Source organism: Anabas testudineus, chromosome 1 (genome assembly GCF_900324465.2).
Source record: "Anabas testudineus chromosome 1, fAnaTes1.2, whole genome shotgun sequence".
In the NCBI taxonomy this organism is placed as follows: Eukaryota; Metazoa; Chordata; class Actinopteri; order Anabantiformes; family Anabantidae; genus Anabas; species Anabas testudineus.
The window spans coordinates 1,436,371-1,452,492 of NC_046610.1; the positions used below are offsets into that span (position 1 = coordinate 1,436,371).

General features: G+C 42.6%; 2 protein-coding genes across 3 annotated transcripts; one reads left to right on the forward strand and one right to left on the reverse strand.

Moving 5' to 3' along the window:
• Positions 1–571: 571 nt before the first annotated feature.
• zgc:172076 (uncharacterized protein LOC563955 homolog) lies at positions 572–5,804 on the reverse strand. Its single transcript, XM_026360194.1, has 10 exons — positions 5,687–5,804; positions 5,360–5,537; positions 4,947–4,993; positions 4,382–4,580; positions 3,787–3,944; positions 2,875–2,995; positions 2,558–2,741; positions 2,347–2,470; positions 1,930–2,119; positions 572–817 (listed from the first exon to the last, which is right to left on the reverse strand). The coding sequence occupies exons 2-10, from the start codon at positions 5,373–5,375 to the stop codon at positions 657–659; spliced, it is 1,200 nt and encodes a 399-aa protein (XP_026215979.1). The 5' UTR covers positions 5,376–5,537; positions 5,687–5,804; the 3' UTR covers positions 572–656.
• A 1,720-nt stretch (positions 5,805–7,524) lies between these two features.
• On the forward strand, positions 7,525–16,061 carry LOC113161760 (NACHT, LRR and PYD domains-containing protein 12-like). Of its 2 annotated transcripts, XM_033326045.1 has the most exons (11): positions 7,525–7,866; positions 8,906–9,025; positions 9,113–9,166; positions 9,413–11,180; positions 11,282–11,455; positions 12,046–12,246; positions 12,472–12,645; positions 13,121–13,294; positions 14,638–14,811; positions 14,965–15,135; positions 15,417–16,061. In XM_033326045.1, exons 1-11 carry the CDS (start codon positions 7,821–7,823, stop codon positions 15,595–15,597), a joined length of 3,237 nt encoding a protein of 1,078 aa, XP_033181936.1. In that variant the 5' UTR covers positions 7,525–7,820; the 3' UTR covers positions 15,598–16,061. The 2 variants fall into 2 exon arrangements, with proteins under 2 accessions (XP_033181936.1, XP_033181937.1); XM_033326046.1 differs by lacking the exons at positions 14,638–14,811; positions 14,965–15,135; positions 15,417–16,061 and adding an exon at positions 12,883–12,992 and having other exon boundaries at positions 7,526–7,866; positions 13,121–13,210.
• Positions 16,062–16,122: the final 61 nt, after the last annotated feature.

Sequence of the window (16,122 nt, forward strand, 5' to 3'; positions counted from 1 at the left end):
CCTTCTGTATCTAAGGCCAATGATCTACCCATTGAGCCACCAAACACTGAATCAGATGGTTTTATTTCCTTTATGGTGACACGTATTTGACCAGCAGATGTCGCCACCGTGACTTGTCTCACCTCATCTGCAGGTGTGATCTTCTAGATCAGATAATAAGATTTACCTCCGAGCTGTAGACACTTAAACTTAAGATGGAAGAAATGATTAAATGCTTTCTTGTTGTTTTTGTCTCATCCCATGAATCATGAAGTAACTGGTTCATTCAAATTACACGATCAGCTGAGCTGAGCCCAGAGACGGTCAGCTCGTACGACTGGTTTTATTTTTACATTTCTTTTTAACAGGAGCCATGAGAACTAGAAACTGTATATATAATATAACAGTCGAATTATTTATTTTCTTATATCTTAAATGTAGAAATGTTTCCAGTCAGGGAAGGTAGAGCTGTGTAATACTACTGTTTCTATAATATTTAAAATGTAAAATAAATCCGTGTCTGTTCATCTGCTACAACACATTTAATGACATCAGACAGAAACACAACAGACTTTAGTTTGTTGGTGTTTAATTCAGCTGCTGAAGGTTTGAATTCATCACTTTAACATTTCAATCGGTTCATTTTCTTCATCACTGCAGTCGTTTATCCTCCAGATCTACTTCTGTGTCGGAATGAGCTCATCAATGTCTTGGTTGCTCTCCAGTCTCTTCTCCATGGCGATGAGCAGTTTGACCCCGTCCACCACCAGCTGGGTCAGAACCACTTCACTCAGGCCGAAGGTCGCAGCGTTTCGGACACAGTACAGTGCCGGTGATTCTAGAAAAAGAACAGGTGAGTTAGGACTGCAGGGTGCAGCAGGAACAACGTGGAACGATATTAGAAATGATGGAATCTGCCCTGAGCCTAATCACACTAAACATTTTATTTCCCTTTTAAATCCATACAACCCCCATACTGTGGGGTGGGGTCTGTGACGAACCTGATGCTGACAACTGTACAACACAGGTTTGTAGGTGTGTTAATACACAGTGGCCCCTTCACTGTTTTCACTCTGCACTGCATCATAAAACGCATCTGAACTCAACCCCACTGCAGGTTTATTATTAAGAAACTGAACTGAACAGGAAGTTGTTATGAGTCATTCCTTTTACGTGGCCAAGTCACTGTTTCTGCTAAACACACACTTTGGACAGGGCGACCTCCACCCTCTCAATGATGGAGCACCTAATGAGTAAATTACTGGATCTATCTATCTATCTATCTATTTATCTATCTATTTATCTATCTATCTATCTATCTATCTAGCTATCTATCTAGCTAGCTAGCTATCTATCTATCTAGCTGCTATCTATCTAATCTATCTATCTATCTATTTATCTAGTATCTATCTATCTGTCTGTCTGTCTGTCTGTCTGTCTGTCTGTCTGTCTGTCTGTCTGTCTGTCTATCTATCTATCTATTTATTTATCTATTTATTTATCTATTTATCTATTTATTTATCTATTTATTTATCTATTTATTTATCTATTTATTTATCTATTTATCTATTTATCTATTTATTTATCTATTTATTTATTTATTTATCTATCTATTTATCTATTTATTTATCTATTTATCTATTTATCTATCTATTTATCTATCTATTTATCTATCTATCTATCTATTTATCTATCTATCTATCTATTTATCTATCTATTTGTCTATCTATCTATCTGTCTATCTATCTATTTATCTATCTATCTATTTATCTATCTATCTATCTATCTATCTATCTATCTATCTATCTATCTATCTATCTATCTATCTATCTATCTATCTATCTATCTATCTATCTATTTATCTATCTATCTATCTATCTATCTATCTATCTATCTATCTATCTATCTATCTATCTATCTATTTATCTATCTATCCATCTATCTATCTACCTGCTCTGTCCATGCAGATCCTCAGTCTCTTCAGGACGTCCTGCAGACGTCTGTGTCTGGGAAGATGCTGCAGTTTGAGGTGGACGCTGATTCTCAGACCTGTCCCCACATCTGCTGGAGAACTCGACACCCAGCCCAGCTGCTGCTTCCAGATGAACGGGTGTCTGAGCTCCCTGTAGAAGACCTCCAGCTGAGGACATGGAAGAAGAAGAAGCAAATCAACTGAGAATCCTGAAGATCAGAGGCCACAATAACTATTCACAATTGGAATATGTCACATATTGTCAAGTGAAAACCACTTAACAAGCCTTGTAACTTATATCCTATACACAGACCTGGAGGTAGAGGGCTGATGATTGTACTGTAGTGACAAACAGAGCTGTTCATGACAACTCATGAATCACACTCATCTCTGACCTTCAGCAGGTTGATGCAGATGCATTTTAACGCCTCTGCAATGTTGGCGTCATCTCGTTTGGACACCAGCTTGAGGTGGTCGTCCACGTTGACCCAGACCACTAGGCTGCCATCGGTACTCCCCCTGCAACAGTGAAGTTACGTGTTTAAACGTTTTATGAAACAGGTGCTTGAAATGTATGTGTGTCTTTATCCAACAACCAGACTCTACCAGACTGCCCTGGCGTCAGGCCAGTCCCGGGCCACACCGATACGAAGCTGGGTGGAAGACGGAGGGTTCACGTTCAGTTCCTTCTGCTGCTCTTGGCTCAGCTCCTCCAGTAAGAGGAGTCCACCTGACAGCTCCTGCTCCAGCCTCTGCAGAGCTGGAAGAAAAGAGAGGAGCTGCTTTGCTGCTCACTTTTCATACGCTCTGAACATCTCGATTGTTTCTTTTCAAAGCCACTGCACAGAGACACTGATGAAGGTCTGATATAGAAATGCTCATGTCGCTCTGCGTAGAGTAGCTGGAACACAGACATGCATTACTGTACCTCTCCTGTCTGCGCTCCCCCCGGCTGCAGTGTGTCGGGAAGGAGAAGTCTTCAACAGCTCGAACGACGCTGATCTCGCAGCGTACAGCGTATGAGCTGTCCAAGTCATCACCCCCCTGCACACACACGTCACGACATTTCACCTACAAGCAGCAACAGTTACGTTTCTAAATACAGTTCAGTTAAAACACATTTGTCAATGTCGTAAATGTTCCTACTAAGTCTGTCAGAAACCTGGAGGTGATCATTGATGATCAACTGATCTTTACTGACCACATCTCCTCTGTCTCCACATCACACAGATCAGACTTTACCTTTCAAACTATACAACACTACTCATTGTTCCGTCTCTGGTCATATCTGGTGCTGACTCCTGCAGTGTCTTAGTGATGATGTTACCTGCTGCACCATCAAACTTCCAGAGGATCCAAGATTCAACAGCACGTCTCTAAGAGGACACGTTACACCACTGTTCAGATCTCTGCACTGGCTTCATGTAGCTGCTGCATCAGGTTTAAAGTCCTGAATCTTACTTACAAAGTGGTCAACTCAGCATCCTGGTCTACAATTGCTCTCGATCACTGCGCTCTGCCAGAGAACCGCGTTTTGTGGTCCCCTCACCTCAAAGGATCCCAGGCTAAACTTTTTAGATCTGTGGATCCACGATGGTGGAACGATCTATCAACCTCTGCAAGCTCAGCAGAGTCACTCTCAACTTAACTCTTTCACCTCATGAAACAGAATCAGTTCTTCCTGGAGCTCTTTCCTTTAAACTTCTCCTCAGCTTAGATATTTGCCTTGTACCTAATTTCACTAAAAGCGTCTGATAAATGACTAAATGTAAATCTTGGGTTTATTACTGACAATAATTCATCATCAGTTTTCACTCACTGGTTTGATCACAAACCTTCAAGTTGTCGTAGTTGAAATCACTCTCTGGCGTCTGGCTGCTGATCCTGTGTCCGTGATATGACTCAATGATTCGGTCAAAGAAGTCACAGAACAGGATGTAAGACTGGGCATCACCCGCCACACACCCGACAGATCCAGGACCAGACCCATCGCCTTCAAGCACAAACGTTACACATTGATGGACACACACCATTAGTAACTTCGGTTACTAACTTCAGAAACTCCAGTTTCACAATACACTTCACATGTTGTCATTCATTGATTATAATGACGTCTGTCAAGACGTCTAGAATGTTGATGGTGCTGTAGCCACCAGTTCAGGCACTGGGGCAACTTCAGCTTCTTCCCCAACATGTGCAAAAGGTGCTGGGGACCAAACTGAACCATGATCGTCCCATGAGAAGAAGATGAAGCTGAATTCTGGCCCCACACCAGTCGACCTGAACAGGTTGTTGAGTTTAGTGCAGTTTATGCAAAGTCTCGTGCCACAGATAGGTTGTCTGCTAAGGTTGGATCAGGGAATCATTTCAATCTCACTGTAATTCTCTGACAGATACACTGACATCACAGTGACATCACAGTGACATCACCTGGTTCCTCGAGGCCCAGGCGGATGACATCATCGAAGATGACACCACTGTGGGTGCAGCGGTTGAACTGACGGCGGTACATGGCCGGCGTGAGGATCCGGCCCATCCAGGTAGAGTTCCTGTTCAGGTCGGGAAACTCCTCCTCAGGTGAACCTCTCTTCAGGTGGAAGTGGGACATGGGGTCAGGGGGAACCAAACTCTGAGCTCAGAGGAAGTTGTTATAGAGGAGACAGACGGAGCGGTTAATTGTCAGTGCTGTCAAACTAACAGTTCTAAAAACTGAGAAACCAAAGTAAAAGCAGAACTTCAAGTTCTGAGAACAACTCCACTTCATGAGTTTAGATAAGAATGAATAAAAAATCTATAAAATAATTGTTAAACCAACATCAGAGTTTTAGCTGCCTTTGAAAAACACGTCACCAACTGAATGACAGCAGAACAGAGAGAGATGGACCCCTGGTTAATAAATAATAATAATAATAATAATAATAATAATTATTATTATTATTATTATTATTCCGCTGCCACGGGACTCTCACATTAACTTAGTAAATTGTGCTGTTACCTCCAAAATGGCCCTGTACCTCGTCTCCATAGGAAACTCAACTGGAGCTGCAGCAAGAGCAACATGTCAAACAGGTTTAAGATTCACAAATGGGAAACAGAGTTTTATCGAACAGTTGGGATCCACTGGTGACAGCAGAGAACATGCTCGTTAAAATAATGTTTTCTGTCAAAGGGATTATTAACAGTGCTCTGCTCATCTTAAAATCAAAAACCAAATTAAATCAGAAGTGAAAATATAACATATGACGTCCAGAAAGAAATGGATATGGACATTCAGGGCTGTGAACCACAGCAAACACCTTAACACACAAAGAGTCACTTCATCACCGTGTGGGTGAAACAAACTTTAAACGACTGTGACAGTGAGTTAGTTTCTCCAGTAAAACAGAGACATGCAGTGAAAATACTCACGTTTGACCTTCCACATGTTGTCGATGTGATGGCCGTTACAGACGCTGTCAGCACAACAAAAGATCTAAGAATAGTTGCGTTGGATGTCAGCAGCTCATCCTGCGGCCTGCAGGGGTCCAGTTACAGTCCAGACAATGTCAACCTTTTTATAACTGGACACAGGACACAGCTGCTGCGTCTGTAGAGAGAGGTCAAGGTCTCATCCATCAGTAGAGAATGTATGACGTCGCTTTTCTGCTCCCAAATAAGAGACGCTGTCTTAATGTTAATTAGTGTTAACATTAGTGTAATGCTGCAGTTCAACCACTTCCAAGGTGGTCTACTCACATGCACAACTGGACTCTGCAGAGGATCCAAAGTACTGCAGCACGACAGAAAGGACACATCACACCTGTGTTCTGTCTCTGTGCTGGCTTCCAGTGGCTGCCTGCTTCAGATAGGTGGAGCTGCCTGCTTCAGATGGAGCTGCCTGCTTCAGATAGGTGGAGCTGCCTGCTTCAGATGGAGCTGCCTGCTTCAGATGGAGCTGCCTGCTTCAGATAGGTGGAGCTGCCTGCTTCAGATGGAGCTGCCTGCTTCAGATGGAGCTGCCTGCTTCAGATGGAGCTGCAGTGAGGGGCTCCTGACGCTGCTCAGTGCCTTTACATAAACTTAGTAACACAGTGGTTATAATAAAAAGACTGAAGTTTCTTCAGTGTTTTTACTTTTTGGGACTGAATCACAACAAAAACTGAAATTTCTACCTGTGATACAAGAAACATTCAGACTAACACTGAGCAGATTTTTCTTTGCCTACAGGAGTTAGAGGATAAATATTTTACAAATACCAAGTCTTTATAGTAGATTTAGCTCTTTCACCAGCTCCCACTGTGCAGTTCTGTATCAAAGCTGCCAAACAGATCCGTGTCTTTCCCAGTAACAAACTATAATTGAATTGGGAGATCCGGCTGCTGCTTAAGGCCGGTGACAAAGGTTCAGGTAAGACACACTGTACTGATCCATCTGGAAAAACCAGATCATAGATCAACATCAGGTGGCGCCTGTTGCAGTAGCTCCGGTTTGATTCTTTTCTTAGTTTGTGTTGAATTTTTGTTGCTCGTTCGACTCTTTCCTGTCTAGTTTACACTATCCAGATTTCTCAAGTTTAGGAGCGCTCGTATTATTTACCAGCACGTCCAGCTGAATGCGCTCTACGGGCTTCACTGTTAGAAACGAGGCCCCAGATCCCCTGGAGCTGAGACGATGCTGGGGACGTAGAGCTGAAAGAAATCCCACCACCACCCTCCTCTCCCTCCTCAAACATTCCCACTCCCCCCAACCATCTGTCAGTTTCCAGCAGCCAGGTGAAGAGCCAGCTAGACAAGCTGAACCAAAATAAGGCTGCAGGACCTGATGGCAGCAGAGTCCTAGGCCTGTGCTGATCAGCTCTGTGGGATCCTATAGTAGCTCTTTAACCTCAGCCTGAGTCAGCAGTGTGTGCCCAAGCTGTGGAAGACATCATGTCTCGTACCTCTGCTGAAATGTTCGTCTCCAGCTGCACTAAATGATTACAGAGCTCCTTCACCTTCACCTCATACATCATCAAGGTTCTGGAGAAACTGGTTCTGACCCATTTGAGGCCTCAGGTTGAAACCCTGGGTTGGAGTAGTTGATGCCATCATATGTCTGCTGCAGAGAGCTCTCTCTCACCTGGACAGAGCAGGCAGCGCTGTGAGGATCCTGTTTTACTCCTCCAGTGCCTTTAACACCATCCAGCCGGTTCTGCTAAGAGAGGAGCTCCTGAAGACGCAGGTTGACTCCTCCACAGCCTCCTGGATCACTGGCTACCACAGTTTGTACAGCTGAGAGGTTGTGAGTCTGAACAGGTGATCTGCACCACAGGGCACTGTCCTCTTCACCCTGTGCAGCTATCAACACTGGTTTCAGTAAGAACAGCTAAGTATTACATGTACTGTAGATCTAATAGAACATCACCTACTGAATCAGTCACAGCATGTTGATATTAGTCTTATGAATATTATTCTTATGGTTTGCGACACATTTTAACACTGTACAAAACATTTCAGTGTAATACATTTACTTAAAATGGATTATTATGGAGAACTTTATGTTATATTTAACTGGAAACAAAGAGATGCTAAATGGGGTTCTGATGAGTCATATGGGTGTTAACACAAAGCAGAAACACTTCCTGCTCTCATTGAAATGTAAATCCAGGCAGCAGTCGAGATTAAAAGACACGGAGGAAACTTCTGAGGTTTAACTTTCATTCCAGCTGCAAGTTGATGTTGACTAAAGGCCTGTACTGTTCTTTATCAGCATTAACTGGACTCCCAGGAAACTCAAAGAGAGTATGGAAATGCAAAAGCAGCTTTTGTGATTAGTGTCATTTCTATTTGATTTGTGCTGCTTGTTCATTCTTTACTGCTGAAGTCAGGAGAGACGGGTGAAGGAATGCAGAATGGGGAACGGGTTTCCGACTGTGGCTCCAGATCCATCACAGCGGGGTAAGACGGTGATTTACTTTCCTGATCATGCAGAATTAGTTTACTGTCAACATGCTGCAGCAAATGATCCGTGGGGTGCTGGTGTCTTGGGACTGTGTCAGTGTCTGAAACTTGTTGTTAATAGTTACTGAATTCAGTGTTTTAATACATTATGACTAAATGATCTTCAATTTGTTGTCCTCTATCATCTATTTGTGGCTTGGGAGCCTTGTCTTCCATTTACTACCTTTGTCAGCGCTGCAGTGTCTAATGTTCAAACACAAACTGTGACTCAGTGGTTAACCTACATTTACAGGTTTCCTGTTCTGCAGCACAAACCTCTGTCTCCTCTGCAGGTCTGAACACATTCTACTGTAGCTTGTCTGCATTTCTCAGTTGCTTTGGGTGACGTAGCTTTTTACCATCAAACAGTGTGAAGCAGCAACAAATCAGCAGCAACTGCTGATAATTTAAGAAAAAGGCCACACAGCAGTTTACAGCAGTTTACAGCGGTTTACAGCAGTTTACAGCGGTTTACAGTAGTTTACAGCAGTTTACAGCGGTTTACAGCAGTTTACAGCGGTTTACAGCGGTTTACACTGCTCTTTAATTAAACTAATCAAACACAACAAAAGTAATTCTCCATTACAGAAATCTACAGAACTGTTATTGAATCTGTTGAACATTTACAACGTTTGTCTTCACTCTAAAATGCATCTCATCAACTTACTCATCTAAAATATTCTGGTAGCTTTGTTGTGGGTTCAGGGTTCAATCAGGTTTATTGCACATTATTCAGGGAAGTTTCAGTGCAGAAAGGTTAAATGAGGAAACCACTTCTGAATGAGTACAGTCTGTATGTTCTACATCATGATTATATCACATAATCAACTATTTGCAGTCATTTGTTGGGGAAGTCTGGCACAGACTCGAGAACCACGACACATCTTTAGTCTTTTCTATCACATTTGTTCTTGATCTTTGCTTAATCATCTCTAACACAGCACAGTTCAGGTGTTAGTTCAGTGGAGCACCTGATGATAGTGTCTCGGTCTTTCAGGACAAAGTCAGAAGGAAGAAAGAAGCAACACAGTCACTGCTCAGAATGGAAGTGCTGTATACACACCTCATGTTAATGCAATGAGAGATGCTAAAGTGACCATCGTCAGCAACACATATGGTAATTATCTGTAAAATGTAACTAACACATTTCTTTCCTTTATTTTACATTTATTAATATTTCTATTGTCTCATATTTCTACTTCAGTCCAGTCGGCTGTCAGGACAGAGGAAACGCACAGTGTTTCTGGCCGATTCCAAGGTAGCGTGCTGCATTAGGACATAAAAATTTAAATATTAAACATATTTTGTAAGTCTTGAAAATAAGTTACTTGTTTACATTAGATTACTTGTTATTCTTGTAGCCTACCAGTCTTTGAGCATCTTGTTGTTTTGACACAGTGTAGTTTGAGGCTGGTTCTTGACTTTTCTCTGTTTGAGTTTGACTGAAACCCTGAAAACACAACAAAACAATCTTCATGTAACTATGTTTTTGTTTATCTTTCAGAAAATATCCTAAGGTGCCAAGAGGAATTAAAATCTTACCTTCAAACTTCAACAAAGAATCTGTTTCAAGGAACAAAGGACGCTGGTTCATCAGCTCCTTTAAACAGGATCTACACAGAGCTCTACATCACAGAGGGAGGCAGCGGGGAGGTGAACACTGAACACGAAGTGATTGAGTTAGAGAGCACAAAGTGTCCCGGTGAGGAGCGGAAAATCCACCTCAATGATCTTTTCAAACCTTTATCAAACGAAGAGAACCCGCCCCACAGAGTCCTGACAAAGGGAATCGCTGGCATTGGTAAAACTGTTGCTGTGCAGAAATTCACTCATGACTGGGCAGAGGGAGCAGCCAACCAAACCATTCAGTTCATATTTCCCTTCACGTTCAGAGACTTGAATTTAATAAAAGACAAGTGTTGGAGTCTTACAGAGTTGATAGGTCACTACTTTGATGAGGTGAAGGATCTGGACGTGTCAGACTACAACACTTCAAGGGTTTTGTTCATCTTTGATGGACTGGACGAAAGCAAACTCCCTCTGGACTTTGAGAAGAATCAGATGTGTCGCAGTGTTACTGAGAGGACAACAGTGGACGCCCTGCTGACCAATTTAATCAAAGGAAAACTGCTGCACAAAGCCTCAGTGTGGATCACAAGTAGACCGGCTGCAGCCAGTAAGATTCCTCCAGAGTTCATCAACAGGGTGACTGAGGTACGAGGTTTTAACGATGAGCAGAAGGAGGAGTACTTCCAAAAGAACATCTGGGACCAGAATATGGTTCAGAGGATCTGGAACCATCTTCAGTCAAAACCCCTGAGAAGTCTGTACATCATGTGCCACATCCCAGTGTTCTGCTGGATCTCAGCCACAGCTCTCCAGGATCTGCTCACAGGCACTCAGGAGAGTGAGCTGCCAAAGACGGTGAGTGAAATGTACACACACTTCCTCATCATCCAGACCAAACGGAAACACGAGAGAAGTTATCAGGACGACGCAGCAGACAAGGATGTGATCATGAAAATGGGAAAGCTGGCGTTTGAGCAGCTCCAGAAGGGCAACATAATCTTCAGTGACGATGATCTGAGAGATTATAACATTGACCTGAAACAAGCAGCAGTTTATTCAGGAGTTTGTACACAGATCATAAGAAAAGAATGTGGTCTTCACAGACAGGACACTTACTCCTTTATACATTTGAGTGTCCAGGAGTTTGTGGCAGCTCTGTATGTCCTAGAGGCATTTATAGAGCGTGGAGAAAACCTGCTTGCCAGCCAAAGAAGTGTGAAAGTGGCATCAGAAAAAGGAAATGTTCCTCTCATTCTCCTCCATAAGAGTGCTGTAGATATGGCCTTGACATCCAAACATGGACAGTGGGACTTGTTTCTGCGCTTCCTGCTCGGTTCATCACAGGATAAGAATCAGAAACTTCTTCAGAAAACCTTCGGATTTAAAGGACGACATCTGCAGAGCAGCCAGGAGACTATTGAATATATTAACAATATGATCAAGAAAGCTTCCTTCTATGAGAAGAGCATCTATCTGTTCCACTGTTTGAATGAGCTGGGTGATCAGTCTCTGGTGGAGCAAGTCCAAAAGTACCAGAGCTTGGAAAATGTTGGTAAAATCTCCCCTGCACACTGGTCAGCTCTGGCCTATGTGCTGCTTGTTTCCAGTGAAGACCTGGAAGTCTTTGACCTGAAGAAATACTTCAGATCAGATGAAGTTCTGGAGAGGCTGCTGCCAGTGCTCAAAGTGTCAAAGACAGCTTTGTGAGTATCTGGTCTCAAAGAAACCCAACTGCCCTGATGCTTTCAGTTTGTGTCTAAGTGTAGGACTGTTTACTAAATGTTACTTCTGTTTTTCACTGTAGGTTAAGTGACTGTAACCTCACTGACAGATGCTGCAAGTCTATTTCATCAGTTCTCAGTCTGAGGTCTTCTGGTCTGGAGGAGTTAGACCTGAGTGGAAATAAACTGCAGGACTCTGGAATGTTTTTGCTCTGTGATGGGCTAAAAAGTCCCAACTGCAAACTCAAGAGACTCAGGTAAAAAGTTCTTTCTAGGACCCAGAATGCCGCCAGAAACATTGATTTATTAAGGTTTATTATAAAAGGCGTCAAGAGAACTGGCAGAAAGGGGCTGAGATGGCTGAGTAAGGTCAGGAGGAGACTAGAGGAGTTGGCAGAGGTACATTGGTAAATTCACAATAAGCAGAAATCTTCTCCACTGTCCACAATCCAAAATCAAGGTCCATTAACTTAAACACAAGATCTAAATCCTCAGGGTGAGCAGTCAAAATACTTAATGTACGGACACGGTCCAAAACCAAGCAGAAAGTCCAAAGTCTGTCCACAACTTGAAGGGTTTTAAGTTTATGTATGTTAGACACTTGAAGCAACAACGGATGGAAACATGAACCAAATCGAGCACAAACAGCACCAATATGAGGAAGAGCTCATGTGCAATGTTCGAGCATAAACTCTTTTCATTCAGAAAGATTTTGTTTGCACAAAACTAAGTAAAGACTGGAAAGAAATAGAGGATTGGGAGGTACTTTAACTGGACAAAGACATGGTGCCGTTCTAAAGCTCTGACAAGATGAACATACATTCTTTCTTTTGTTTGTCCTTTGCAGTTTGACAGAGTGTAGCATTACAAGACAAGGATGCCTGGCTTTGGCTGGTGCTTTGGCTTCAAACCCTTCCCACCTGAGAGAGCTGGATCTCAGAAAGAACAAAATCACTTGTGATCCATTAAAAGCACCAACCACTGATTCTGATCATGGACTGGATCCACTTTCAGAAGTTCTCAACAAGTGCTCTTTGGAAACACTGAGGTAAAATCATGGTTAATCTTAGAATGGGGCTAAAATCAAGTTTGCTCTGGGCTTGATGTTTGAGGAAAGACAGTGTGATTACTGGAATGTAAAGGGTTAATACTTCCTACAGCAGCAAAGAGCTCAGAGCGTTTCATAGAAATCCGATGGTGGGGATCAGTATCCCAGCACATTTCAGAGCCACCTTGTTAATATTATAATACCAGGTGTCTATCCTGTCTGCAGGTTATCTGAGTGTGGCCTCACGGAGAATGAATTAAAATCCATGACTTCAGCTCTCAGCTTAAACCCGAAGAACCTGAAGAACCTGGATTTGAGCAAAAACAGTTTTGGAAACAAGGCAGTTTCTCACCTCTCTGACTTTCTCAAACATCCTGAATGTCAGCTGCAGAGATTATGGTAAGGTTTGGAGAAACTAAACTTAAAAGCTTTAAAAGGAACTTTATTACTACTAGTTTCCTACTTTAAATCAAACTCAACTAACTACATGTTTACAGACATACAGTCTCTTTTCTTTTCAGGGTTAGTTGCCATACTCCCAGTCTTTCTATAAAGCTAAGCTTTAGGAGTTTTAGGAGTTTTCTTCTACTTTCTGTGTAAATTATTCTTTTCCTACTTTATTTCACTGAATTTTAGCAATATCCTGGCATCGGTGGTTCTGCTTCCTCCGGCTTGGTTATGTGTCAGATCAGAGAATAGGAAACAGCTGTGTTGCTAAATGTCTGTGGAGATTCTCAGTTATCCAGGTATGAGTGCTGTTTGTTGGGACTTGCTTGAGGACATGAAGATGAAAATCCTCTCATGCCTCTTTTTAACCTGTGTATACCACATAAACTACTAGACCAACCAACCTGTTTTGTACCTTTTTCTACAGGCTATTTAGCACAAACCTGCAGGATTGGGGTGCTGCAGCTCTGGCCTCAGCTCTGGCTTTGAACCCTTCCCACCTGAGGGAGTTGCATTTGGGAGGGAACATGCTGCGTGATGCTGGAGTGGTGAAGATTGCTGCTCTGCTGAAGGATCCAAACTGCAAAGTGGCTACTCTGAGGTGAGACCGTTGACATGCTGGTAAACATACACTACACAGTTCTGATGTCTAAAACAGAAACTGAACCTGTGAACCTGTTTTATTGGACTGCATCAGTTTTAGGTTGGTGTATCTACTGAACTTCCAGTAGAGTGTCTATAGTAACTGTATTCACATGTCATTAGCACATGCAGCACAACAGGAGATATCAGACTCATTCTAACCTGGGGAAACACTCCTTCCGGTATTGGTGAGACCGGTGGTCCCTTGTTAGAGTCTCAGGTGAAGGTGGTGAGAGACTGACCAGTACCAGAGAACCTCAAACAACTTTTAAGACTTGGATTAAGAGCTACAACATGTAGCCTAGCTAGTCTAAGAGGAATGGAGGCATTGACTGGAGGACACTGAACTATCTTTTAAAGTTTGAACAGACCATAAGAACCTGGACCTCTGCCTGGCTATGAGACGGAACTCTAAGCAGACCCAGTGGACAATGCTTTTCGGAGGATTGCGCTTCTCTTTTTCTTCCACACATGGTGCCAAGAATGGAAAACCTGATCTCTCTCTCTATAATTCAACTAGCAAGAAGAGGATTTTGTTCCCATTTCTGTTCTTCTGCCATCTGCTCAGCTGGACGTGGCCAGGATGGACATAAAACAGCAGGATGTGGACACCATCACTGATGCTCCAGGTTTCTTTTCCTATCCTCCTAACCTGGTATTTGTTCCAGCACCTCTACAGTCCACAGATCTGCCCTGGTGCCCTGTTGCTTGTTCTTACCTGACCTGTCATCCTGGTGTAGCCCACACATGCCCACAATGCTTCTGGTCTTTAAGAAAAGATGTGCAAGAGCTTGTTGTGGCGCTCACTCCAAACCAAGGCAGACTTTGTAATTGAACTGCCTAGCTTCAATTACAAAGATTTCAGCTTCTGCTTGGTTGCACTTCAGATTGTTCGGACATGACATGGAGGATGTTGTACAAGGACTTTCAGATTTCTGGATTTCGAATACTTTGTGGTGATTGTCACAGGCTTTAGAAAACCTTTACAGAGCCATGACACACTTCTATAAATCTGTGTTTTTTAAAATTCAGTTGTGAAGATTTCTCATTTTTCAATAAGAAAGGTCTTCCCAAACTCAAAGCAGATTTTTAACCCATCGATTTAAGCAACTAATGTCCGGTGTGATCAACATATTGACTTTATCTGGCTGTGACTGAAGCAGCACATGGTGGCTGTGTTCTTCACTGTGCTGAGTATTTGTTCAGATGCCGGTCTTGGTTTATGTCTTAACCGTTTTACTAGTGATTAGGAGCTGCATTTGCACGTCACCACCTATACGTTACAACTGTTCTCCTTCACAGACTGGATAACTGTCGGTTTACTAAGAGTGGCTGTGAAGTGCTGTGTTCCTCTCTGAAGTCAAACCCCGCTCACCTGAGAATCCTGGATCTGTCAAGTAATAACCTCCAAGACGCTGGTGTTGAAAAGCTTTCTGAGTTCTTGGGAGAGCCCCTTTGTCAACTGGAGACACTTAAGTGAGTAAGAAAGAACATGACCAGTAATTACTGATCCTGTCTGTTAGCCACACCAAGAACTCAGCTGTGTCCATTTAGAGACAGATCTCAACATTCATCCAATGAACTGGATGAAACAAAAGCAAAAAACATTCTTTAAATGTGTCCTTCTAGCCTGAAGTGCTGCACATTGATGACTGCGTGTTGCCAGACTTTGAGTCTCGCCCTCAGCTGCTGTTCTTCCCTGAAAGAGCTCGACATGAGCTACAATCAACTGAAGGACCAGGGGCTGAAGCTGCTCTGTGATTGGCTGAAGAAACCCCAATGTAGACTGGAGATACTGAGGTGAGACTGAGGTTTACTTCAAACTACAACTGGGGTCATGAAGCAGCACTCAGTACATTTAATTAACACATACTGTGTCATACAATTAAAGCCGATAACTATAGGTTGGTGAATTTTGTGAATGAGGTAAAGGTTCAATCCCCCTGTCATGTCTGTATGCTAAATCTGAGCCAACAAACAGTTAGCTTAGCATAAAGACTGGAAACAGAAGGTTCCTGAAAGCCAAAAGAATGTTCTGTTTTCTACTACTGTGGTGTTACAGCACTGTCTTTGTCCGTCAGGTTGTCGTGGTGCACGGAGAGCAGCTGTGGGGCTCTGATCTCAGCTCTGAGGTCGAATCCTTCACATCTCAGAGAGCTGGACCTGAACAAAAGTAATCCAGGAGAATCTGTGCTGGATCAGATGTCTGAGTTACAGAAGAACAAACAATACAAACTGGAGACGCTGAAGGTGACGAAGTGATGCAACCGTTTACCCCAAATGTACTGGAGGTGGGAGCTGGGATTCAAACGTCAGTGTCCCAGATGGAGGGCAGTGATCATACTACTACACTATGCAGCATCCTGAGTCCCATAGAAATCACTCATCAATTAATCATCATCAATAAAGTCAATGAAATCTTTATGCACTATTGAAGTTAAAGGTGCAGAACAGCTCACACCAAATGATGAATGATGAGAAACTTCATCTTTCAGGTGAGAGAAGTGATGTTAAACCCTGGTGCTGGAAATGTTTTCACTGTGAGTACAAGCACAGCTTTGAATTCAGTTTTAAAACACTCAACACTTTATTAATTTGTATGACTTATTTATCGTACACCATATTTTATCTAGGTATGAATGTGATGTATGTAAAATTGCTGTGTACTGAATTATTTGGTGCATCATTGGTGCAGTATTGTGTTCAGTAAATTTCTCTTTTTCATATAGGTGTGTGTTCATTTGTCTTATTTAACCTTAGACCACACAAACCTCAACAACACGACAA

Bases quoted from the DNA above. Each gene is read 5' to 3' on its own strand.
- zgc:172076 (XM_026360194.1), bottom strand. The intron at 2,742-2,874 runs GTAATGCATGTC...ATGAAAAGTGAG, and splicing joins GCGCAGACAGGAGAGGTACA to CAGCAAAGCAGCTCCTCTCT. The intron at 2,120-2,346 runs GTCAGAGATGAG...CCATGTCCTCAG, and splicing joins TCTGCATCAACCTGCTGAAG to CTGGAGGTCTTCTACAGGGA.
- LOC113161760 (XM_033326045.1), top strand. From the start codon at position 7,821: ATGGGGAACGGGTTTCCGACTGTGGCTCCAGATCCATCACAGCGGG. The intron at 12,247-12,471 runs GTAAAATCATGG...TCCTGTCTGCAG, and splicing joins TGCTCTTTGGAAACACTGAG to GTTATCTGAGTGTGGCCTCA. The intron at 13,295-14,637 runs GTGAGACCGTTG...TCTCCTTCACAG, and splicing joins TGCAAAGTGGCTACTCTGAG to ACTGGATAACTGTCGGTTTA.